The sequence below is a fragment of the Hyaena hyaena genome, unplaced genomic scaffold (genome assembly GCF_003009895.1).
Source record: "Hyaena hyaena isolate Hyena2069 unplaced genomic scaffold, ASM300989v1 scaffold_37, whole genome shotgun sequence".
Lineage (NCBI taxonomy): Eukaryota > Metazoa > Chordata > Mammalia > Carnivora > Hyaenidae > Hyaena > Hyaena hyaena.
The window spans coordinates 3,076,312-3,102,775 of record NW_024080669.1 but is presented as its reverse complement, the minus strand read 5'-3'; the positions used below and the strand labels follow the sequence as shown (position 1 = coordinate 3,102,775).

General features: G+C 55.0%; 1 protein-coding gene across 1 annotated transcript in view; it reads right to left on the bottom strand.

Moving 5' to 3' along the window:
• The window catches only part of DSCAML1 (DS cell adhesion molecule like 1), a 348,318-nt gene that overhangs the window by 50,167 nt on the left and 271,687 nt on the right, over positions 1 to 26,464 (bottom strand). The window contains 3 exon segments of the mRNA XM_039229392.1: positions 6,515 to 6,643; positions 7,249 to 7,345; positions 7,866 to 8,065. Coding sequence (XP_039085323.1) covers positions 6,515 to 6,643; positions 7,249 to 7,345; positions 7,866 to 8,065 — 426 coding nt within the window.

Here is a 26,464-nt window from a genome sequence, read left to right as displayed (position 1 = left end):
AAACTTTCAGCCATTATTACTTTATTTTTAAATTTTAATGTTGTTAATTAAAAATAAATTAAATAATAAATTAAAACATTTTAATTAATTTTAATTTTTTACTATTAAAGTAAGTTCTACTCCCAAGGTGGGGCTCGAATTCATAATCCCAAGATTAAGAGTCCAATATTCTACCAACTGAACCAGCCAGGTGCCCCAGCCATTATTACTTTTATAAGTAATTTTTTACTTATTAAAAACATTATAAGTTTTCCCGCCCATTTATTGCTTCTTCAGGAGCCCTGTAATGTGAGTGTTACTCTGCTAGACATTGCTCCATAGGTCTCTTAAGCTATCTTCACTTTTAAAAATTCTTTTATCTTTTTGCTGCTCTGTTTGGGAGCATTCCACTGCCCTGTCTTCCAGGTCACTGATCCTTTCTTCACACCCCCTGGTGTGTTCTTCAGCTCTGTGACTTCTGTTTGGTACTTTTTAATATTTTCTGTCTCCTTGTTGAAATCTTCTGTGTTCATCTATTCTTCTCCTAAGTTCCATGAGCATCTTTATGACCATTACTTTGAACTCTTTATCAGGTAAGTTATTTACCTCCATTTCCTCACGTTCTTTGCCCCTAAAGTTTTATGTTATTCTTTCACATGGAACACATTCCTCTGTTTCTTCATTTTGCTTGACTCTGTTTTGTTCTGTGCATTAGGTAAAATAGCCTCCTCTCCTTGTCTTGAAGGAGTGCCCTTATGTAGGCAATGACCCATACTGTTTAACCTCGCCCTAGCCCTCGGTTGTCTCTTGAACCTTTGTGACTGTCTAAACAGCCTGGTTTATTCTGGATAGTTCTCCGTCGTTGAGGGTATGCCAAGACCTGTCAGTGTTCCAGAGGGAGGGATCTTAGCACCTGCTGACATTCAGGCTGATTGGAAGCCAGATTCTTAGATAGAAGCTTTTAAAGTATACAAATACATACTGTCCTATGGGACCACAATCACAAACCCTGCTGGCCTCCAGACCGGGCCATCTGGAGGCGTCCCCTTGGCAACAGTTGCAAAAATCAAGGTTACAGACAAGTGTATGAGCTCCTTCCTGGGATGTACTGGTGTGTTGTCATGAGACCAAGGGAACACACAAGGATGGCATTCCCTTAGCCCGTATTCCCTTAGAACATTTCAGTAGTCTTTAGATGTGTGATAACCCGAAACCTGCCCTTTAGGCTGAAGCTCCAGGACAAGCAAATAGGTCTTTTTCACAGGAAGACTGGGGGGGGTGTTTTAGTTTGCTGTCTGTGCAGTGTCCTGGGGGTGAGAGCCTGCCAAGAATTGTCTCTCTGGTGGTTTCAGACCCACGGCGACTAGAAACACAAGCCCGTCTAGCCACCAGACCCAGATGCTCAAGGGCTGTCCCCGGTGTTGACTGTGTGCACCTGCTGGCTTTAGCAGGGCCATAGGAGAGTGTGGAGGTGGGTTATACCAGTGGCTTTAGTGGAGAAGAAGAGCTAATATTTACCAAGCGCCTGGTGCTGGACAATGTAAACATTTACCATTTACTCCTCACACCCCCCTGATATCAGCACTGTATCTCCAGGGTATCGGCAACCCCCATGTCACCAAGCCCAGTTCCTCACCTGGCCTCTCAGGAGTGTTCAACCCTTAGACCTCTCCCTTCTTCCTGAAGCACTCCTTCCTTGGCTTCCCTGACAAAACACTCTCTGGCTTTTCTCTTGTGTCTTGGGCTATTTTTCTCTCTCTGCTTTGCAGGTGCATTCCCCCCACCCTACTACAATGGTTAGATGGAGCTCTTCTCTCATTTTATAGACCACTGTTGGGATTGGATCTGCGCCACTCTTTGTCTTTTACTTTGGACTTGGAGTTCCTCTGCCTTTTGCAGTCGCAATAAATACCCAGCCTTGCCTTTCCCTTCCCTGCCACACTAGGCTGCCAGTCACAGGAGGGTTGGGGCAGAGAGTGTCCCAGAAAGTGGCCCCTTTCTCTCTGCTTTTACCAGTCGCTTGCAGGTGGATTTGACCTTGTGTTCCCAAATCATCTTTGATGTTGGCACAAAAACTCTCTCCCCACAGCCCTTTCAGGCTAATGCATCAGAGTCAAATCTGAAGGCCTCTAGTTGATTTTCCAGACTTGATCACCGCCATCTCTCTGACCCTGAATAGCTGAAATTAGGGGCCCTATTTTCTTCTCTTTTCTTTTCAGCTCTGAGTACTGAGCTCGGTTTGGCGAATATTGTCTCTTTTAATATTCCCTTTCATATGAGCCTGGCTTACCCAGATTAACATATTTCATTAAGGGCTCTCTCTCCCTTTCTTCATCAAAGGGTTTCTGATGCAAAAATATTCTTCTTAAAAAATAAGGAAGTGGCTGGGGAGATGTCAGTGCCTCCTACTCTGTGGATTGCTCGCTGGGAGGGGACCTGGAGCCTCTGGATTTTCAGGAGACACATTTGCTGTAGAGGGGGAGCCGCTTGGACAAAAGCCCCATCTAGAGCATTTAGCTGCCTGCGCTTGGGAAACAAATCCATCCTGCATCTCTGACTTTCTCTTTGCATCGCAGCACCAAGCCCCCTCTCCCCCTCCATGGCAATCTCTCTGCAGCACCCAGAAGAGGTTCCCTGGGTGACAACGACTGCACACAATATCCCAACAGCAAGCAGTCCCTCTCACAGCCACACTCCTGCTCACACGGAACGACGCAGCACACCAGGCCAGCTCACCCCACGGTGGCCGACAGCTCGCAATGGGAGGTTGCCTTCTGGGCTTGAAGGACTATCCTCAAAGAACTCATCTCTGCTCCTTGCTTGGGGAACAGAAGTGAAATGTAGTGTCTGCATTTTTAAAACTGCACAGCGCCATCTGACAGATTTGTGTGGACGGTGCTATTTATCATTCAGCATTCATGTATTATTACTCTGCTGCCTGGGGCCAGGAGAAGTCAGCGTGAGCAGGATAGTTTAGAAAGGGCAGACTTGATAATTTCCCTTGGAAAATTAGCACGATGAGCAACATGCCAGAAAACCTGGCAAAGACTAAACTGAGGCAAAGAAGGGGGTCAGGAGCAGCTGGTCGGGACCCGGCACAGTGTGATCTAGGGCAGGAGGAAGAGACAAAGGGAGACCAGAGACACGGGATAGGGACCCGTGGAGGGTAAGGATGTCCCAGCCTCTGTGCTGAGCAGTTAGCCATCACACTCGCTTAATCCTTACGGCCATTCTGAGAATTACACGCTATTGTCTTCATTTGATAAAGAGATGTCCAACGTAGCTTGCTAAAGATTGCACCGCTCTGATGATCGGTCAACCCAAGCCTTCTGCTTTCGAGAACTGTTCTTATTCTACTATTCCATGTGTGGAAGATCTACTTACACACACGTGCACGCACACACACACACACACACACACACACACACACACACACGAATAGCTCCCTCCTTCCTTTTAGTCATCCATCTGTTCCCTAGGATACCTTTTTCAGTTACCACATAATATAGTTTGTGGCGTATTACACAGGATTGGAGAGTGCTTTGTAATGATTCTGAAGGCGTGTGTGTGTGTGTGCGTGTGTGCGTGTGTGTACACAGTGTATGTTCTCACTTCAACTGCACTGTAAGCTTCAAGGGCAACACCGTCTCTTATTTCTTTTTCTTTCCCTACCACATGGCTGCTGCATGATTCTGCAAAAAATTATTGGCACTCAGTACATGCTGCTGACTGACAGACATATATTTCAGCCCGCAAGTCCCTGAGGACTATAAATTGCCACATGAGGTATGTGAGTTAGAAGGGAGAGAGGAACTCACATTTATTAAAGGTTTACTACAGCTCTATGCTAGATGCTTTCTTTCTCTCTCTCTCTTTTTTAAAGCAGGCTTCACACTGAGTGCGGAGCCCAACTTGGGGCTTGAACTCATGACCCTGAGATCAAGACCTAAGCTGAGATCAAGAGCTGGAACTCAATTGGCTGAGCCACCCAGGTACCCCTAGGTGCCTTCTCTTTAATCCTCAAAACAGTCCCACAAGAGAGGCATTACCATCCCCACCGTACAGACAGGAGCCCGTGCCGTGCTCGCGGCTTCTGCCTGATGCCGGTGACGACTCCCTGCGGCTCCTCCAGAACTCCCTTTCCTACATGCTGCCACAGATGTCCCCCTGGGATGGAGCAGTCCAACCCAAAGGCAGGGGAAAGGACCAGCCAGCATCCATGCTCTCGATCCTGTGATTTATCTTCCCACAGGTGCAAAGCCCTTGTTGAAGGGAGAATCTTCATTACCCCTCCCTGTGCTCTGCCCCCCAGTCCCAGACCCCCAGCTTGGGGGCAGGGCATGGCATTCCCTCATCCCACAGGAGAGCCAGAGGGGCTTGGGGAAGACATGAATGTGCTCTGGAAATAGCATCTTTCCCGCCCCCCGTCTCCTTCCGCACTGCTCTCCAGATGTGTGAGGTTCTCAGCTTTGCCCTGCTCGGCGGTGCCCCGGGAAAGGTTTCCACACATTAGACAGTGGTCCACGGAGGGGAAGCAGGCAGCGGGGCAGCACGGGGAGAGGAGGGCGGGGAGGTAGTTGCCAGGAACAGTCTGGGAGGGGTGCGAGTGACAGCCCAGGCCGCCACTCCCCACCTCTGACAATGACGGAGCAGAGCCCCACCAGCCACGGTAACCTGGCCGGGAGAGCGTGTAGTGCCATACGGGGGTGCGACCAGCCAGCCGCAGGCATCTTGAGGTGTGACACGGACACAGTCAGCCCCCTCTCCTCTCTGTGCCCCGCGCCTCTGCCGAGGCCTGGCTGCTCACCACCTCTCCCCAGCTGCAGCCTCCCGCTCACCTCCCAGACACCCTTTCTTCCACGGACACCAGATGAATCTTTCCAGGGTGCTGTGTGGCCCAAGTCTCTCTCTGGGAGCCCACTGACAGTGGCTCTCAACGACCTTCCCCAAAGTAAAGGCTCAGCCCAGAGGCCCCAGAACACGTTTTCGTCCCAAGAACTGTCCCCGAGAGCCCTGTGCTAGACGGGCCACTCCCTGCAGTAAACATTACCTGCTCGGGGCTCTGCCTTTCCCCCTTTCCCTGAACCTAGGCCTGTCACCTTTCAGCCTTCAAGTCCTCGCCCTCAGTGAGGCACCCTCAGGGACAAGAGACCTTCCCTGATGCCACCGTTAGTGGCAGCTGCTCCTCTGGGCCACCCTCCTCCCGCACTCAGGGATGGACTCCTGGGCGGCCGGCTGCAGCCTGACTTTCCTCCCCAAGTGGACAGCAAGCTTCCAAGGGCGGGCGCCTCCCTGCAGACCCCTGCATCGGGGATGACTGGCCCTGCGTCCCTGATGGAGCCGCTTCTCAAAAGGCGAATACGCAACTCAGATGTGTGCTTTCCCGGGTCTCGCTCGGATTCAGCCAGCAGCCCTCTGCCGCGCATCTAACCGCGTGGCGGGCAGTGTGTTAGGTGCCGGGAAACAGCAGGGACTGAGACTTGGTCCTTCTCGAGGAGAGGACACCCCGCCAGCCACTGACTGTGGGCTGTGCTAAGAAAGCGTCTAGAAGGTCTCGGGAGAAACAAAACCTTGGATCTACAGGAAGACCTGGAAAGTGAGTCGGAGCTGGCAGAGGAAGGGGGGCTGGGCAGGGCTGAGTTCTCCAGGCTCTTTTTTTTTTTTTTTTTTGCGTTTCATTTTTAAATTGTTTCTGAAAAGCTGACATAGGCTTATGTGAATGCTAAAGGTCCCGAAGCAGCCAGACTGAGAAGTAGGCTTGCCTCGCACTCCCACATGGGGGCCACCCAGGTGCCCTCTCGGGGCGACCCTGCTGGCCCAATTCTCATGTACCTTCCAGAGACAGTCACACAGACATAAGCATGAGCCCTTGCAGCAACTCCGTGTCTCTGTCCACCCCAGGCCTCCTGCCCCTTATGAGGCCCCCTCCTTGCCATTTCCTGTCCCCTGACCAGGGGCCCCCCACTTCCCCAGAGACCCGGGGGCCCTTGTCACTCTGCTCTGCAGGGTGTCACAGTGGGAGGCAGTTGCAAGGTGCTAGCTAGGGTCCTAGGGGAAAGCTCTGAAGGGGTCCCAGAGGACAAAATTTAGATCTAGGTTTTTCCTAGAGACCAGCAAGGACCAGCTCTCTGACCCCCCAAGCTTCCCCATCACCCCAGGCCAGGAGTGCCCAGATGACCCAGTCAAATCCATGATGCCTCTGACTTCACAGACACAGCCCATAGCCCCTTGCCTCTGGGCCTTTAAACTATTTTAAGTCAGACCACCTTGTTGGCCTTGGCCTGGGGACAGTTCTGGAAAGAAGGGCCGGCCACTCCCTCCCCATCAACTGGGTGTTCGTCTGCTCCTCTCACAGAGCTCTTAGCCCAGCCAGAGCCCCGGCCTTAGGGAGCCGCAGGGGCCTGTGCCCTGGCGGCTGCTGCTGTGTGTCAGGTGGGCAGCTCTGAGGCCCGGGGACGCTCCCAGTGCGGGGGGGGTGGGGGGGTGCGGGCAGAGCACGGACACAGGGCCACGGGAGGCCGAGCCCTCACCCTACCTGATTTGTTCTTGTATTCGATATCGAAGCCCGTGATGATGCTGTTCCCGTCGAATCGCTGGGTCCAGCGCAGGTTCATGCTCCGGGCCTTCACCTCCCGGATCTCCAGCTCTGGGGGGTCAGGGGGCTCTAGGGAGCGGCAGACGGAAGGAGCGGACTTGAGGACAGCAGCAGAGAGCATGGCCTCCTGCCTACCTCCAGAGAAGACCCGGGTTCCGCTGTGTCCCGGGGACTGGTGTCAACTGTGGTCTGAACCCAGGGGTTAGGGCAAGGCGGGTAGGGGGAGGCCCAGCGGCGGCGCTCAGAGGTGGGGGGGGGCTAAGCTGGTCCCCTGCTTTGTCCCCCCTCTCTTCCCTGGCCTGGGGGAGGGCAGGCCCTTGCCCCTGACCTGAGAGCCTGTTTGTGGTCCATGAAGAGCTCCCGACTTTTCCCAGCAGACTCTCCCTGCCCTCGTCTCCTCCAGGGTCCGGGCCCACAAACCCAGGTGCCCCCACTTCTGGAAGCAGCAACGTGTTCCACAGTGATGGTGGTCAGTGTGAACCGTGCTGTCCGAAGCGTGCCTGGAAGGGCCCCACTCTGGCCGGAAGGGAGAGTGGAGGAAGGCTCTTCTGGGAGCCCACTTCCTGTCATTCTCCACCACATATGGGCGATGGCCCCGTTCTTGGGGTGAAGCTGGGCGCGGGCACCTGGCTCCCCAGGGGAGGGCTTGGGAACGGCGGGGCAGGTGAGGGTACCTTGCACAGTGAGTTGGATCAAGCCCCGGTCCTCCCCATATGAGTTGATGGCGTGGCAGCTGAAGAACACAGAGTCCCCACGGTCAGCTGGCTTGAGCTGGGAGGTGGCCCGCAGGGCAGGAGGATGGGGAGAAAGGGAGGAAACGGGGAGAGTGCTTTACAGCCGGTCTGCTAAAGGGGGCTCACTCTAGTGGGGGTCAGCAAGGCCACTCTTCTGGGAACGGGACCCACAAGGGCTCTGTCAAGGGCTCCTCTTCCCAGAAAGTTCTAATGGTGGAGCTATGGAGGAGTCCATGCAGGGAGGGGCTGAGGGGACCCAGAGGGGAGAAAGAAAGGGGCCGAGGGACCCCAGGAGAGTGGGGGAAAGGGGCGAAGGGGTCTCAGAATGGGGGGAATGGCTGAGGGTTCCACACATTTAATGGCTGTGGGGTTGTCAGGAAGGAAGTAGAGTGAGGTTCCCTGAATGAAGAAGGGAAGTAGGTAGGAAGGGGAAGGTGCCTTCTGTGGTGACGTAAGGGTCTCCCAGATCCCCATTTACCTCCATTAGATACAGACGTAAAATTGCGGGCTCCCCACTTTCAGAGAGTTGGGGTCCAGACTGGGGCGTGGGTGCTCACCTTCAGCGTCGAGACCACCTCGTCGCCGTTGTCCTTGGTGGCGATGGCGTACCGCATGACTCGGTCGGGGTCGATGACTGTGTCCCCCTTCTCCCAGCGGATGATGATGGGCCGCTCACCCCTCGCTGTGCAGTTGAGCTCCTTGGCATGACCCTTGATGGCGATGGTGGTGTTGGGGTGCGAGGTGATCATGGCCGGGACTGAGGAGGGGAGGAGGTGCGGGAGGCCCCAGTGAGGGGGGTGGCCAGCCTGGGGGGAGGGGCGTGTGCCTTGTGCAGAGGCCCCACCCCCACCGCCCCTCCATGGCCGAGCGCCTCAGCTCCAGGGATGGGGTCTGTTAAAGGTCATGGGGGGCTGTCGGAAAAAGCCACTTGCCTGTCCTCCTTTTCCCCCTCCCCACCCATGACTGGAGTGGCCTGTCTCTTCACCAGGGATTTCTATATTCCCTGGACCCCTCCGCAGCACGTTTTAAAATGCACAGTATGTACAGAACTAGGAAGGAGACCAGACATATTGAAGTGTGGTTATACAAATATTAAAACCTTCAAAAGCAAACTTTTCATATCGTATATCACATATCAGTATATGTTTATTACTTTTTATCAAATACGGTCTGGTGCTGAGTTACATCAGCACGAGTCTGTAGCAGCAACGAGCGTGCATGCAGGAGTGTGGTAGGAAGGCTCCTGTGAGTTTCTGCCGCTGGGGCTGTGCTGCCTGTATTCAAAATGGAAGGTGATGCTCCATTTCAGCTTTACATCGCGGGAAAAAAGATGTGCTCCCTTCTCCTATGCAAATTCATAGACCCCTTGGATCAGACTGATGGACTTTCTGGGGGCAGGGTGGTCTCTGGACCCCAGGTTAGTTATGAGCCCTGCTCTAAAGCCCTGGGGCGTCCGCTTTGTGCCCATGGCTCAGGCTCTATCCATGCCTCAGCTCAGCAGCTCTACTCCTCTCCAACAGCTGGGAAGCGCCCTGCTCGTCCAAACAAAATGCAACAGAAAACCCTGCGGAACATCACCATTATTAAGGTCCCTCAAGCAGCGCTGACAGGTCTCTCCCCTGCCCCGCCACCACCAATGAGCTGAGAAAATCATCACGAAGCCACCAAGGCCCCAGCTGGCCATCAGGAGACCCCTCCCAGGGCCCTGAAGGGAAGCTTGTAGATCTTGACCCTCTCCTGGGCCTGAGCACCTTGGTAATTACATAGGTAATTTCTCCTAATACCTCTGTGCAATACTCCCCAGATCTTCCACATTTGTATGGTGTTCCCACTCCTGTGGGTGTCTCTCTCCCCTTCCCCTCTCCCCCTCCTCCCAGGAGGCAAGGACCTTGTCTTACATCGTGCGTGTCCCCCAATCCTGCCGCAGGGCCATGTAATGGCATAGGCGCTTGAAATTACCTTTGACTGAGGGGTATCCATTCAACAAGCATTTATTGAGCACCTGTTATGCTCCAGGCTTTGACCTGGGGTCCAGCAGGGAATAGGACAAATCGGATCTCAAGGAGTTTCATGGTAGGCGGCGAGCACAGACAAGACTGGCGATCCTGGCACAGTACGGTAAGCACTGTGCTGGGGAAAGGCACATCGGACATAGAGGGAATTCAATGGGCAGGAAAGGGTACCCCAGGCAACGGAAGCTGCTAGATCAGAGGCAGAGTATGCAGGGCAGACCCCGGGGAGCTAAGGGGTCTGATGCACCTGCAAGACTGTCCTTGCCCTTGCCTCTTCCGCACCACCTTCCTGGGAAAATCTGCCTGTCTGGGTACAGGACACAGTGACTCTCAGCCTGTGGGGTGCCCATTAGCCCATCAGCCATTCTGGAGCACACAGATTGGGCTGGGCGGTGGTTGGCGGTAAGAATCAGACCTCACCCCACCTTCCACCCCCACCCATGGTGGGGAGAGGACCCTCCTCACACTAAATTTTGCAGACCAGACACCCAGCTCATCATACCCCATCAACGGCCTGCTTGGACAACCTTGCAAGAGGGCTTCCAGTCTCCTCTGTCCAACCACCCCCTGGCTCCCCCATGGGGCACCGTGTCCCTGCTCCATGACAGGGGCTGATCCTTTCTTTCCCTTCCAGTGTCCTCGAGATTTCTCTCCTTGCCAGTTTTAAAGACCTACTCAGACAAAGTTCTTCCCAGCAACTCTCCAGGGTCACCTGACTTCTAAGGACAAAGGACATCACGTAATGATGATGTGACCTGAGACACCCGTCAGTGGGTGAGGAGTCATTTGAAACTGGTGTGGGGGGTGAAGGGTGGTGTCTGGTATCCCTGAAATCACACCATGCAGCCAGCCACCGCCTCTGTCCTCTGTCACATGGGACTTGATACTGAGGCCCCCCCTGGCCCCCGACCCGGCCCCTGCACCAGCTTCTGAGCACAATCCCCAGCCCTAGCTCATCAAATAATGAAGCAGATAAATTTTATAATGCACAGCATTACACCAGGATATACAATAAAACACGAAAGACAAATAACGAGGTGCAAGTTATAATGAAGAAAAAGCCTGCAGTCAGAGACATCCAAGTATGAATTATTGACTAAGGTTTTACACTCTCAAGGATGTGTGGAGGAATATTTTCCATCAAAGATTTGCATAATTCACTCGTATAAACCTGGGTAGAATATAGAGTGAGATTTTACATCAACAAGTCAGGCCTTGCATTGCAGATGCCTCCATTTTTTTTTTTTTTTTTTCTGAAGGATTGAAATGCAGGGGTGTGGGGGCAGGGGCACATGGGCTATCTCTGCTCTCCCCACAGTGAATGGCCAGCGACGGGGGCTGGGGACCCTTGAGTGGGCCAAGCCCTGACACCTTCCTGGGGAAGAAGAGTCAGGCTCCTGAGATGTTGCTGAAGCCACAGAGGAGCTGGGGAAAGTCCATGCAGGGGGGAATTTGTGTGTGTGTGTATGTGTGTGTGTGTGTGTGTGTGTGTGTGCACGCACACACATATCTGTGTGCACATAGGCATATGGGGAGAGGGAGCAGGGTTAAGCCTCAGCATAGGTCAGAGGTTTGAGAAAGTTGGGGGAAGGAAGAGTCCTTTTCTGGCAGGAGGGCTTCAAGGCTCTGCACCAGAACAAGAAACTTGCAGTAAATCCCTGTTTTGTCCTCCAGGCAGGGCTGCCCTAGCCTCTCCAGGGCGTGTGTGTGCCTTGATAAGATACCCCTCTGGCTGGATGCAACCTGGTGCAAAGAACCACAGTCTGGCCAGAGGAAAAAGACCTAAGTATCAGACTCCACTTGCCCCTTAGGCTATGCACCTTTGAGCAGTGCACAACCTGTGCATCCATACATGCCAGTCCCACCTGTGGAAGTCTTCCCAATCATGTTTGTTTAAAGAGATAGACATGGGGGCAACTAGAGACAGGAGGACCTCCAGAGATCCCGGACAGGTCTCAGAGCCCACTTGGTCCTTCAGCCCTGAGTAACAACGACACCTGGGGCAGGGGTGGATTCCTTTCACCACGGTTATTGTAGTGATTGTCACGCAGTCCAACCCAAAGGTCTCCTCACAGCCTCAAAGCTGTGTTCAGAGGAGCCCATCAAAGAAGAGGAGGCTCTTCGGTGGCTCCCCACCCAGCTTGAAGGCATTGAGGCCAGGCAGGCTTGGGTTCTACTTGTGTCTTCAACCAAGCAGGTAGCCTTGGTCAACTTCAAGTTCATCACCCGTGGTATGAAGAGAGGCCACCTCCCCGCAGAGTTGTTATGGGGGCCAATAAGTCCATATATTCAAAGGGCCTGCCACCTAGCAGCTGCTCAAGAAACCTGGGCACTAGTCCCACCCTAGGGCTCTCATGCCCCTCCCTCTCCCGTTTCAAAACAACCAGCAGATAAATCCATGCGCGTCTTAATATGTCACTTGCTAGGCTGTCCCACAGAGTCGCAGGGCCCTCGACTTGCTGAACTCACATAATGTTTGATATGGCAGTTACCAGCCACATGTAACTTGAAATGTGGGTGCTTGAAATGTGGCTCCCAGGAACTGAGGCGCGCTGTAAGCGCGCCACACACCTTGGGCTTCAAAAACACTGGGGCGCCTGGGTGGCTCAGTCAGTTAAGCGTCCAGCTTTGGCTCAGGTCATGATCTCATGGTTCGTGGGTTTGAGCCCCGCATCGGGCTCTGTGCTGACAGCTCAGAGCCTGGAGCCTGCTTCAGATTCTGTGTCTCCCTCTCTCTCTCTGACCCTCCTCTGCTCATGCTGTCTCTCTTTCTCTCTCAGAAATAAATTTAAAAAAACATTAAAAAAACATAGGAAGAAATAAGATAATGTAAAATGTATCATTAAGAATGTTATATTGGTTACATGTTTATAATTTAGAGACACTGAGTTAAATAAAATACAGTTGACTCTTGAACAACACAGGTTTGAACTGCAAGGGTCCACTTATAGGCAGATGTTAAAAAATAAATACAGCCAGCACTGTAAATGTATTTTCTCTCCCTTATGATTTTCTTAATAACATTTTCTTTTCTCTAGGTGACTTCATTGTTAAGGACACGGTCTCTAATGCACAGGACATACAAAGTATGTGTTAATAGGCTGTTTATGTTAATGGTAGGCTTCTGGTCAACAGTAGGTGATTAGTGGTTAAGTTCTGGGGGAGTCAAAAGTTATGTTCGGAATTTTTGCTGCTTTGAGGGGTTGGCACCCATACCCCCCGCATTGTTCAAGAGTCAACTGCACACTATTACAACGAATCGCAGTTGTTTCTCTTTAGTTTTTGAATGTGGGACAATGAGAAGAGTTCTAATTACGCAAGTGACTTGATTTTGTTCTTGTCGAGGGACCCAGACCCTTCTTTCTACAAACGAAGAAACTGAGGCCGTACAGGGATGTGATTCGCTCAGTCACACCTCTAGGGAACAGCAGTGCGTGGTAACACAGTGCCTGGAGGAGTGATCCCCCAGTTCTTCAGCGTTACACAGTCGGCCCCAGACGACTCATGAAACACGAGGGCTCGTTCCGGACGCTCCCCTTGACGGAGCACGCTGACGAGCTGCAGCGGGGCCAGGAAGCTGGGCACACTGCAAACCGTGCGATCTGAAGGGTGGCCGCAAACCCGAGATCTGTAACTTGCAGGGAGGGGGATGAAGGACAGATGTCCTGCTTGGCCTAGACAGAATTTTCTGGTAGTTTTTGCTGCTTAGGGAAAGTGTTGGAATGGGAGGCAGTGAGCCCCGGCACCAGAAGTAGGCAACCTTGGGCAAAGCAGGGGGGACCCACGTGGGCCAGGAAGGAGGACCTTGGCCTTGGGAGTGTCTGGGACTCTGGAGAGAGGGAGAGACGGTCTGGGAATCGGGCTCCCTGCTTTGGGGGGCAGTTCTCTGACCCACCCTCCTCTTCCCCTTGCACGCAGGGGTCTGCAGCCCTCTGTCCTGGGCCAGAAGCGGAGAGCCTGCCCCCTCTCTTCTCTCAGCCTCACACAGCTTCCTGCCAACCCGAGGGCACAGAACGCTGCCGCTGCGCCCCTTCGCCAGCCTCGTCCCCGGCCTCCACAGGCCACAGTGCCCTCCTGTGCCCACAAACGGGGGGCCTCAGCCCTCTAGCTGCTGGACAGACAGGCTTAACAGGGCTGCCCCTCATCGAGGGGCGGACAGGGCAGCAGGTGCCTGGCCCCATCTGCTCCCCTCTTCCCTCCGCCTCCCCCCTTGCCTCTTGCTCTGGAGCACAAGGTCTCTCCGCTCCACTGACTCTCCATCACTAACACGATTGAACCTGAACCCTCACGGCTCTGTGCCCCAGAGGGCTTTCTGGGTGGATGGCAGAGCCTCTCCCCCCACAAAGGATTCCCTAGACAGATGTTCATGTTCAGTCACTTACCTACAGGAGCACAAATACACGACAAACACACACGCAGTGATAAGAACACACCCCAAAGTCACAAACAGTCGCCCACACTGCCTGTGTGCTGGCATCCTTACCGTAGACTCCTACCTGGTGTCCTGTACACATAACATGCCGTGGCCGCTGCTCGCTTGTCAATACCCTGATGTGGTGGTCTAAGGCACATCTACCCACAGCCCTGCATTACATGAGTGCACCCACCCTCTACACACACACACACACACACACACACACACACACACACAGACTTTTGTGATTACCTTTTCCTGGGAACGCACCCTCTACCACGTGCTGGTGGTATTCTACTACGTTAACTGAATTAACTCATGCGAGGTAGGTCCTGTCGCTCTTCCCGGCTCCAAAGCCCGGGCCCTGACGTGTGTCTTCGCTAAGCCCCACGGCCTCCCCGGGCCCGTGGTGCCCATGACGGAGGGGGCAGTAAGCTGGGTGCTTTGCCTCTTGGCTTACCGCTCAGTGACCTCCCTCAGCAACAACCACGAGTCTTATCATCCCCATTTTTCAAATGAGGAGACCAAGGCTTCCCGAATCCTTCCCTGTCTACACCCCCGCGACCGTGGTTGCAGGGGACGGCCGCCTCTTGCAGTCTGTCTGCCATGCCTGCACACAATATCCGGCTTGGGAATGGGGGATTTGGCCCGCACCGAAGAGCCAGGGCTCCTCTGTGGAGAGCAGCCGCAGCAGGACGCTCCCGGGCAGGCATCAGGGACTGCAGCTTCGGAGGCCCAGCAGGGGACTAGAAGGAGGGACTGTATGCACAGGGCCCAGTCCTGTGTGACAAATGCTAATAGCAGCCACAGAGGCAACATGATGCGTCAGGAGGACACAGGAGGCTTTAATGAGATACAATTTCTCTGCTTTCCTGCAGTGTAATTCAATTAACAGCCAGGAAAACCTAATTTCTTTTTGCAAAGAGGGGTGCAGGGGGAGATTCTCTGGGGACTTGGGAGCAGTGAGGGGCTGGGCAGAGAGGCATCAAGGAGACCCATGTAGGCCAGCCACCTCTAATACACAGCTCCCTGCAATACAGCCCCTTTAGGTGGGGAGGGAGAGGGCGGCCGCTTCCCCGAGGTTCTGTAGGGAGTCCTGTGTGAACTGAGCCAGTTGGGTCCAAAGCTTCACAGCCCCGGCGCCCGGTACGGTGCCTGGCACTGTGCACGGCCAAATCAGAGAAACTCCGTAGAGGCCACAGATGACTTCCCTTCCCTGATGCTGCCCATCATTGCACCTGTCCCTCCTATGGACATAGGGCGTCCCTGGCACGGTGCGTGTCTTAGACTGCAGTGTCCAGGCATCCTGGTCTCTGGCTGTGAGACTCCCCAGGGAGGAAGCCTCTCTGTTCAGGCTCCGCACACCCGTGGAAAGCTCCCCTCCTGTTCCCTGCCAGTGCTCGGGCCCCCCAGCTTGGGTCCACAATCAGGCTCACTCCAGGGCGGGGAGGAACCTTGCCGGGCCTCCGGCGCCCAGGCCGCCACCTTCCAGCTGTGCCTAAATTTCAGATTTTCTCCTCCTGGTTCCGCTGGGGCCTCCTTGGCAGGCATCACGGGGAGGAGGAAGGCACCAGGCTGAGCGGAATCCCCCCCTCCCCTCGCTCCGGGACCCTCCTGGGGCAGCAAGCCGAGGGGAGAGGAAATCAATTTCAGAAACAAGACAGTTGTCAGAATCCGATGTAACCGGTTCCCGTCTGTGAAATTACTCGCAGGCCCGGCTCTTGTCACCCCCGAGGTCCTGCCCGGACCAGCTGCTATTTACATTTTAATTTGATGTGAGAGGCTGATAGATTTTTAAAACACCGTGAGACAGCTCGGCTTCCTGGCTCACCCCCAGCATCCACAGACCTCCCCACCAGCCCCAGGCTTGGTGATGGAGTTCTGGTGCCCCTCGACTCTGCCATGGGGCTTGTAAACTCGGCATCTGGCTGGCCCCTCCCTTGTGCCCCCAGCTGGTCCCTCCTCTGGGCTCCTACTTCCCAGGCTGGGGAGGGGGGGAGTTCCTGGACCTTGACCATCCTTTGCAAGGAGCTTCATTCTTTTTTTTTTTTTTTAATAATTTTTTTTAATGTTTTATTTATATCTAGGAGAGAGAGAGAGAGAGACAGCGTGAGCAGGGGAGGGTCAGAGAGAGAGGGAGTCACAGACTCTGAAACAGGCTCCAGGCTCTGAGCTGGCAGTCAGCCCAGAGCCCGACGCGGGGCTCGAACCCACGAACCGTGAGATCATGACCTAAACGAAAGTCGGACGCTTAACCGACTAAGCCACCCAGGCGCCCCCACAAGGAGCTTCATTCTTATTAAGGATGGAGCCTGGAGGTCTTAGCCCCTACATTCCCGGTGAGGAAGCGGAGGCTCAGAGACGTTAAGGGGTTTGTCTAAGGTCACACAGCTGCTGAGTGGCAGGAAGGAGACCAAACCCCAAGTCCCCTGACAATTCATCAGCTCCCTTTCCCTTGGTTCCAGTCCAGCCTTCTTCTGCCTGCTCGATTTTTCTCCCTCTCTGGGCTTTGTCCCAAGAGTGGGGAGCTGCGTGGGGTTGATGTCATGCCGATGAATCCCCAGGAGAGCAGAAGGAGCCTGGAATCTGGTGGGGCCAGGAGGCCAGGTGAGGCCAGGTGGGGCTGGCGGTGAGTCAGGCACCCTCTCCGTCTCCCTCCCTCTCTTCCGCCCGGTGAGTGGGGCTCAGCTGGTGTTTCTGACGAGTCCCCAAGTCCCCAGGGAGGGAAGAGTCAGTTATGAATACCCAAAGGACAGGAACAGTGTGTGTGGGAAGGGGAATGTGGAAGAGACAGAACGAGAATGCCACCGGCTGTTGGGAGAGGCCGGGTAACACGTGAAAAAGGCACGGAGCGTCGCATTCTGAGAGGAGGGACGGGGCACCGCTCCATCCCATCCCTGGGCAGGAGTGTGTAGTCCTCACAGTGTTTTACGTTCCTGAGGGCTGCACCGTCACGTGCACAAACTCATGTCACCCTCACGACCACCTTAGTTTGGTTCCCGCTTTTCAAAAGGGGAAACTGAGGCTCGGAGAAGGAAACTGCCCGAGGTCGCACAGCTAGTAAGTGGCAGAGCCAGGACTTATCCCAGGTGCCTGTGGTTTTACCCACGACGCGACACTGGCCAGAGAAGGGCAGTAGACAGGCGACCGGGTCGCCAGGACGGGGGTGGGGGGCAAAGAGCCCAGCTTCTTTGAAGAGAAATGCAGTTACGTTTTTGGGGAAGAAGATTGGTCTGGGAACCAGGATACTAAGGGTCGGGCCAGTCTGTTCTCCTCGGTGGGAGGCCTGGGGGAGAGGGCTCAGGAGGTCCTCAGACTGGCTGCACATACGAATTACCTGGAGACCTTCGAGACAATTCTTACCGCACGGTCCCCACGCTCAGAGGCTCTGATTTAATCGGTGTAGGGTGGGGCAGGGGGGATTCTCACACATGGTTTGGGGAAGAACCGCAGAACTTGATGGCCCTCATCTTCCACCTTCCCTTCTAGAAGATGCCCCCTGGTCCTTCTTCTGTCGTGGGAAGGACAATCTTAAGAGCCAGTAGGACTGGAGAAACGACAGCAAAGTCATGCTCTTCTTTACTATCTTCAAGGAAACTTTACTTTTCCAGGAAGTCCTTCTGAGAGTCTAACTGGGATTTGCACAGAGCTTCTCCCTAGTTAGGATGCTCTGGGCACGCTAGAATACTTTTTTGGATGTCCCCCTCTTCGCCCTCTGGGAGAGGATTTTCCAAGGGACAGCGATACGCAACCTCCCCCCCCGCCCCCCGCCCCCAGAAGGCTCTTGAGAGCTCTGTAAATCCACTTGTCAGAGGAGAAAGGAGCCTCCTGGCTCAGCAGCTCTCATCTTTTGTTTCTGGAAGGATTACATGTACCCATTTGAGGTGAGTGGGCCCCTCCTTCCTCCGATCCAGCCCACTCCCCTCCCTCCCCCTCAAGGCTTGTGTCTCCTCCTTGTTAACAAGATCGTGACAAGCACACAAGAACGGAGCCCTGTGTGGCAGTGTGAGATAAGCTGCCACAAAGGGGCATTGTTGGCACGTGGGGTGGCGGCCGGGCGGGTGGCGGCTCTTTGAGCTCAGCCAGGCAGCAGCTCTGGGCTTCCCCAGGGAAGAGCTGGTTGGGGTGGGGGGGTGCCTTCTGGTGCCTGCTTTGTTTTTTCCCTTCTTAAAGAGCCGGGGCGCTGGCGTTGTTAATTTGATTGCACCCACTTGGGCTTCATGTCGCCCCTGATTAGCCAAGCTCCACCTGAAGCATGAGATGAATTCAAATTGCATGGAAGCAATCAGCTCCGCTCTGAGGGGTGGTGGGGGCATGTCCGGGGGGGAGCTGGGGGCCCGTGGGACCCTAGCTGTCCACTGCCTGCGTGCGGGCGGCCACGGCCAGCACAGTGTGCCTGCGCGTGACAGGCTGGGGCGGGGGTCAGGAAGGGTGGGATCTTTGAGACTTGCACCGCAAACCTGCTTCTGCTCCAGGGTGGTCTCAGTGGAGACCCACCAGGCCTCGCTTTCTCCACCTCTAAAATGGGGTCAGTCAGTTCTTTGGCTGCTTGCCGAGGAGTCTAAGAGCAGACCTGGGGAGTAGTGTCACGTCGGGGTGGGGACTCACTTCTCCCCCGTCTCTGGTCTTCTCTCCCCAGAACGTTGGGAAAATGAGAGTTAATAATACAAATAGCTATCACTTATTGATCGCTTGCTACGTGCCATGTGCCTTGATTAATGAGTTATCTCATTAAATTCTCCGCCTCCCTTCCCCACCATCCTAGAAGGTGCGAGGTATTTTTATTCCCATTTTAGAGATGAGAGAACACTCAACTCTGAAATCACCCTGAACATCGGAACGCTTTCCGAACTAAAAGGAGGTGACGCCATCTCTAGTTACTTGGAAAGCACTTCCAGGTTGTCGCTGTGAGCTCCCAGCACCGGGAGTCAGCAAACGTTTGGCGTTAAGGGCCAGACAGTAAACACTTGAGGCTTTGCAGGCCCTGGGTCTCTGTTCAGAGACTGCAGAGATAGCACCGCCCTGCTGACATCTTGATTTTGCATTTTTAGCCTCCCCGAATTGTGAGAGAACACACTTCTGGGTTTTTAAGCCACCTGGTTTGCGGTCCTACGAACCGAACACAGGGAAACAGGGAGGGAGAGAGACCTTCGCGCCGAGGGCCAGGGAGGAGAGGGGGCTTCCTCGGGAGGCCACGTGGGCTTTCCTCTCCCTGCACCGTGGGGAGCCCGCTCCCCATTACACTCCCACCCCCCGCACAGGCTGGCTGTAGGCAAGTGGGTGCCACAGCGTTCCAGGGCCGCACACACTCGGCCCCTCCCCACAACCCCGGGATAGGCACCCGTGGGTGCTCCGTGACGCTGAATGATGAACGGCCGGCGGCCGGCCTGGGCACAAGCTGGCACCCGCTGGAGAATACCTTCACCACCTCTGTCTCACCGTGACTCGAGTTTCTAGACCTGAGAGGCGGGACGGAAGCCTGGGGCTCCTGGGCTGGAGGCGCTGAGGACAGGGCAGGGGTTCTGCGGGGACTCTCCAGTCTGCCCACCACTCTCATCCTTTCTGGCCTGGGACAGGACACCCATCACACAGTGGCTCGTGAGTCACCAGAGGGGTGTGGGTGTCGCTCCTGGGCCAGCACGCCACCCTGGGCAGAATCCCTGGCAGTGAGTGTCAGCCAGCACCGGGCTACCTCGGGGCACCCCGCCACCCAACCTTGACCTGGCCAAAGTGCACACACCTGCTCTCCATTCTCACCCACTGCATCTCTGCTAGTGGCACCATGGTGCTTCTCATCTCGGCTTCAAGCCGCAGCTCTCCCGGCTCCTAGGTCCAACCCATCATCAACACCGGGGGCTTGTTCCTTTGCAGGGGCTGTTAGATTCCCTGCTCGATATCCGAGCATCACGTCCAGACCTCAGTGTCCCCGTTTCCACGAGAGCTCTCTCCCTAATCCCAGGCTGCCGCCCTGTCATTAGAGGTTCTCCTCACGGCCTCCCACCCCAAGGCCTTTGCTCATGGTATTCCTTCCACCACCTCTTCTGTAAGGCTCAAGTCCCATTCTTCTAGAAAGTTCTGCCTGACCATGTCTGTCCACCCTGGGTTTTTCCTTCTGGGACCCAACATTGCTCCTATAGCCCCAGACACCTTGCACGTGATCTTGCCTTGTTCAGCTCCCTCACTAGCCGGTAAGTTCCTTGCAGGCAGGAGTGGTGATCTAATCAGGAAGTGCATGTTTACTGCTTGACTGATCCAACAATTTACTCTGCTCCTACCATGCAGAGGGGCTTTGATCATAACTGGGAAAGCAGACCTGGGCTGCTCACTTAGGGTGGGGTTTGGAGGCCCTACTTCGGCTCTTTGCTGGTCTGCATCCTTTTATCCAGTGAACTGAGCCTCCCCACCCCCCGTGAGAACCTCAGCTCCCTGCGTCTCACAGTGTTTATTGTCCCTTGATTACCATGTAAGACGCACATTATTCTGTTGTCCATCAGATCTGTTGGAGTTGAATATAAGGAAGGCCTTGAATGACACCTTAGAGCCCCAGACCCATCTGGGCGCTTTCTTGTGCTCATGGTCATGAGGACCGCTGCCACCACTGCCTAAAGCCTCTAACGAGGGGATGGGGGCCCCAAGGAGCCTGGGCACAAGATGTCCCCAGTACAAGCTCTTGCACAATGGGAGTGAAGGTCATACCTGGGCAAGGTCAGTCATCCCTCCTATCCCTTCGACAAAGCCCCCTCTGCTTGTCAGGGGGCCGGGCTCATCACGGTGATGAGGGGAAGAGAGGCCAGGGAAGGGGCTGTGCCACACGGAGACTGTCATTCTACCCTGACGCCTCTGCAAAGGACGCTTCGGAGGCTGGGTTTGGCACGTGATGTGACTTGCTCCAATGACACAGCCGTCCCCTTGAGGTCAGCAAGATCTCCCATGTTTCTTTGGTTCAGACTTGTTTTTTTCCTGTGAACCCCTGAATGTGGCCCATTTGTTGAGCTCTGCTAACGCCCTAGGGGCTGAGGGAAGGGGAAAGAAGGATGGTGATTTCTCTTAACAGAGGAGCAAACAGAGTCCAGGGAGACGCAGTGACTGGCCCCAGGTCACCCAGGGTGTAGCGGGGGACCCTGAGATAAGAGATCAGGGCCCCCGTCTCCCTGCTCAGGGCCTTCCTGTCCCCCAAGCCATCTATTCTCATTGGCATCCCTGGGTCCTGCACAGGGAGGGGAGAGCCCGGGCGGGCCCCTGGCTGCGTCCCCCCTGGGGAGGACTGAGGGGTGGGGAGCGCAGGACGGAGCCAGGCCTGGTGACAGGATGTGTCCAGCCCCTCTGTTCACCCCTGTTTGAGGAAGCAGGAGACAAAGTGCCACTTCTCACTCTATGAAGTTGAAAATCAATAAGGCCAAAGAGCTAGCCGGATACTTATTGCCATGGAAATCCCGCAACGGCCCATTCCCTCCTCCCCTCCCCTCCCTCTCTCCCTCCTTTACCAGAGGCTGGGGGGGCCAGGCCCCCGGCTTGCAGAGACCCTAGGCTTGGCACAGACCGGGGTGGGGCTCCCTCAGCTGCCCTGAGGCCGGGCCGGTGAGCGGCGCTGGGGTGGGCAGGGCAGGTAATGCGCCCAAGTCCCCGGGCTGCATCAGGGCCAGCGTCAGGCACAGGCCAGTGTGGCTCGGCGGCCGGGCACAGTCCTGCCCTGCTACCTGCCTCCCCGCCTTCATGCCTTCTCCCCTGACTGTTTGCCGAATTAGCAGAGAGCCTATCCTACCCGCCCCTCAGCCAGTCGGGGAGCCTCCGCAGGGCGGAGGGGAGCACCAAGGGGGTGACCTGCGGCCTCGCGTGTGACGGGACTGGGGTCAGTTGGCCTGTTGTCCCCAGCAAGGCAGGCCAGAGGCAGGCGTTCCCACAGAGGGGAGGGAAGGCCGGCCCAGCCTGCGCGGGTGAGGACCCAGCCCCCCCGCCAGGGAGCGCAGGGGAAACCTCAGGCCAGGTGCTTGGGCGCCTCCTGCCTGTTTCCTCTGGTGTGTGGGGAGGGCTCTTCTGAGCACGCGTGTGCGCACCCCGATCCACGCGACCCGGCACCTTCCGCATGCCCTGCAGACAGCATCCCTCAGGCCTAGGGGGATGGTGCTGGCAGGGGGCCAGGGCTTGGGAGGCCACGTTGAGGAAGACATTGTGGAAGATCCTAGAAGTCAGCCTGGGGCATTCCCTCGAATGTAGTCCAGAAAGGGAGTTGTGGGCTCTGGGTAGTCATTTCCTTTGGCCATGGACTCCTTGCCCTGTGGGAGGGGAGGGGCTAACGAGGGCAGAGGAGGCCTTCTAGACCCGAGCCCCGGTCACTGGGTCTGCAGGAGGTGCTGCTTCTGCTCAACAAAGACTTCCCTTTGGGCACATTTGAAATGAGGACCATCTTGGGTCACTGGACACGCAGACTTTGCGCCCTGCCCTCTGCGCTGCACCAACGGTCAACCGCTAGCCAGGCCTGGGACTTCCCGCCCCAGGGCGGGCTCCCTCCACTCCCCCAGTCCCCACTCCTGCACTCTCCCGCCTCCCGCCCACGACTGTGCGGCTGGGTGCGTGCTTGCGCAGGGCTCGGGGCTCTGGCTTTAATTGGTCTGACATTTTGCTAAACAAACAAATCAAAAACTCAGACCAAACAAAGAGCCCTTGTGGGTTTAATTGGCCGTGGGCTGTGCCTTGGTCCAATCACTGGAGCCTTTACAAAGCGGAGGAGAGTCTGGGGGATAGAATAGAACTTGTCTAACCAGGTCACCTGCTGCATAAGAGGGCTTCTGAGTCCAGGAAGGCAGTGCCAAGTGGTGGCCACATCAAAACACGACCAGCCCCTTGCACTCCACACTAAGCAGCCTGGCTTTGTACCTGCCTCTCCATAAAGCACTCCCTTTGAAGATGGTTTGTTCTTTTCCCTGTGTGCCCATTGGAGCAGGGATTGCTTCCTCCTCTCCTTTTTGGTCATGATCTCTCTCTTTCTCTCTTTTGCATTTTAAAAAGGAGATAAAAGGTAGCTGGATGTGGTATTTTCCTCTGTTAATTACATTTGTTTTCACCCAGGGTCAGGGAGGAGGTCTGGTATCCTGAAAGGAGCACACACACCTGCTCGAATCACAGATCGTCTGAGCTGGAGAGGATGCTGGGATCAGTTAGCGACTAGATGCTAGTGCCGGCCTCTTCTAGTACAGAGGAGAAAACCGAGGTGCAGAGAAGGTAAGGGGTGGTTCTTGGGGATGTGGCTGGTGAGTCACATTGCCAGGATCAGCATCCAGGCTTCTGCCTCCAGATCTTTTGCTCTTTCTACCAAACCATGAGTCCACAGAGGTAAGTTCTGATCTCAGCTGGGACTATATCTGTCAATGGCCTTGATCCAGGGCCCTACCTTCTTTAAGAAGGAGCTACTGCCTGCTGACCTCACAGGCAAGGCATGGGAAGAGCCTTGTAAACTATTAAGTGCTGGCCTTGTGACAGTGGCGGGACTAGACTGGATGCTCAGGTAGTCACGGGCTTAGCTCACACCAGCGCTCTGGGGGCCAATCGGGCCTGGTCGGTTGCCAACAAGGATGTCCGGGGATTGGAAAACACCTACCCACTCGAACACACCCTTAGCAACCCAGGGCCCCGAGGAAAGGCTCTACATGGCCATTCTGCAAGCATCAGCTCCCATTAGGCCCCTGGGCTCCTGGAACTCTGGCTTGCTGCCTGGTATCAAAAATCCATGCTACTGAGAAAGAAAATGCTCGGCTTCCAAAAACCATAAGCACGGCATTTCATTTTTCCCCATCCTTCCTCCTCCCAGCCTCTAGCAGGCACCTAAACTCCCAGCTCACCAGCTGACACTCCGGGAACTTCGTCGTCGCCATGCGCTCGTGATGCTTTCTCCTCCGGGATGGAATCCCTGCCCCGCTGTCCGTTCCTGCCTGAATCCTTGAGCTCTTCCAGCCCCACTTAGAGACTATTGCTTTTGTGGAGCTTTTCTTGACGCTCCCTCCTTCACCCCAAAGTTAAAATTGATGTCTCCATCCCTGATTCTCTTCGTATCACTTTGTAGCCTCTGAAGGCACTTACCATTTTGGGCACTATAGTCGTTTGGAGTATAGGTCTACCTCTTCCTCAAGATTCTAAATTCCCTGAAAACAGCAATTCTGTCTTACTCATCACCAGATTTTCAGCATCTAAAACTAATGATTACTAATGATTACCACGTGTGTATTTTGTGCCACGTACTGTATTCATTACTGAAAGCACACGTCTCATGTAAACCTTTCTGATGAATAAAAAGTATTATAATCTCACACTTAATAAAGAAGGAAAGTGGGGCTTGCAGAGATCGCTGTCCAAGACTTCACGGCTTTCAGGTGGCAGAGCTGGGATTTGAACCCAGATCCGTCTGGTTCTCAAGTCTATGCTCTTAGTCACAGAGTTTTATTAATGGATTTAGGGAGTGCTCAGTGAAGATCTGCTGAGTCGTCATTGGCAACTGTAGGGGTCAACGGTGTAGACTTTCCCCAACAGAAACCAACCACAAATGTCCAATGTGACACTAGGATGCTGTTTATGATGTATGTCCCTTTGATCTATTTACTTTCTTCTATTTGCCTAAAGTGGGGATTAAGGTCAATTTACCTTCTGAGAGTTCAAAAAAGCGTCAGGTCTCACGAGGTGGAGCCATATTGGGTCAACATTTTCTTGAGGGTGTTAGAGGCACTGAGGCAGGCCTGGAAATTGGCTTTGAGGGAGGCCTTGAAATGGCAGGCCTTCTCGCAGCTCTGCGGCAGGTCTCTGAGGCCAGCTCTGCAAGTGGGTGGGGGAGCACTGGTGGTGTTGTGTCTGAGTTGGACCAGGACGGCCAGGAATAGCTTGCCCTCCGGCGATCTCATTGGTGACCCATATTCCCAGCTCCTAAAAGTTCTTCGCTTCCTTCCTGTGCCCTTCTAGCTGAAGTCAGAGCGGGGAGATGCGAGAAGGTCCCGGGAGAACGGGGGAGGAAAGGGCAGAGCAGCCCCGGGGGACGTGCGAGGGGACTAGCCAGGGGTCGGTCACCTAGAGCAGTGTGGCTGTGTGTGTGCAGTGGAGGAAGTTCCCCAAGAAAACTGGGAGCACCCATGCCCCACCCCGGGGCACACCCCCTCCTCCTCAACATTGTCACTCTGTCACAGGTACATCTTCTGGCAGCTGAACAGCGTGTAGCATGGTGAAGGCTGCTCCAGAAGGGTACACAGACCCTCCAATCCCAGACAGAGGCCCTGTCGCGCTCGGCCCGCCCATACCCACTGCCCTTGGGCCTCAGTTGGCCCTGGCCCTGCTTCTCTCATCTTGCTGCATTCAGGGCGGCACCGGGGCCCCTGGCATGGCCGGGGTGGGTCACTGGGGAGCATGGGATACGAGGAGGTGTCTGCGACACAGAAAGTGTGTCAGGAAAAGGCCATCTAAGGAGCACATGAGCGCAAGGGGGGGATGGGAGGGCACAGCTGGGAGGCAGCCTGGCGGCTGAGGGTGGTGGCGGAGCCGAGGCTGTGTGAGGAAGTGCCGAGAGACATGCAGGCAGCGGGAGGGAGGTGCGGTGAGCGGGAAAATGTGACCCGAGGTGTTGGTGAGACAGCAGATGTGAGAAAGGCGTGTGCGTGTGCCTTACTGTGGAAGGAAGCAAAAGGAAGTGACAAGGCGGCTGAAATTAGGTAGCGTGTCTGTGTGTGTGTGTGTGTGTGTGTGTGTGTGTATGATTTTGTGTTGCACATGCTCACAAGGCTGGATTTACAAAATGTGCTTCCTCTGCGTTTCTCTGGGTGCTACATAGCTGCTTCCTGGGTTGTGTGACGCGGACGGCATGGAAAGAAATGCAGGCCGCGGAAGACGAGGTCACTTGCCCAGGGTCCCCCCAGGACATCAGGGACAGCCTGACGTGAACCGAGTCTCCTCGCACAGCCCGCCTCTTGACTGCCGCATCCCCCATCCCCCAGGTCCCCCTCGTCCCACAAACCACACGCCACAAAGCCACAGCCAGGCTGGTCTGATGGAATCCCCTTGTTTAGGGGAAAAAAAAAAAAAAAAAAAAAAGCAAAGCGCAAAAAGGGAAAAAAAAGCCTAAGGGTTTGGGTTCATCTCTGCCGCTGACAGTGGGGAGATAAGGATCAAATACCAAGGACGGTTCCAGAAGGAGGCTGCTATTCCTCTCACCTCACGCAGGCAGAATTAGCAAAGTCCTCCCCAGCTGAGGGATGTAGATTGATCGCCTGGTTTTATTAAGGACAAAGTGCTTTTTGATAGTGTGAGGGAAGCGGCTCCCCAGGGTGGGGATCCCGGCGCCCAGAGCTCCCTGAGCATCGATCGCGGGGCTTCCCTGTCTTGTGCTGAGCCGCACACGGGCTCTGGCAAGCGATAAAGAAGCTCTGATCCTCGGCCGAGGGACCCCACATGGGCAGTCGCCCCCACACCTACCCCGCAGGGACTGTTTGTATGAATAGCAGCGCTGGGAAGCCTTCCACAGCTTGCGGGGGGCCAGCCACCGTACTGGCTGCTTTACACATATCATCGGACTCGCTCTTGACGCGGAACATAACGGGTCAAGGTACTGTAGTGGTTTTCATTTTCTCGACCAGGAAAACGAGGTATGGGGAGGCCAGGCAAATGTGTCAAGGTCACAATAATTACAACGTGGCGCCCAGATTCACACTTGGCTTTGGTCTGGTGGTACAGCACAGGCTCCTATCACTGTCCTTCATGA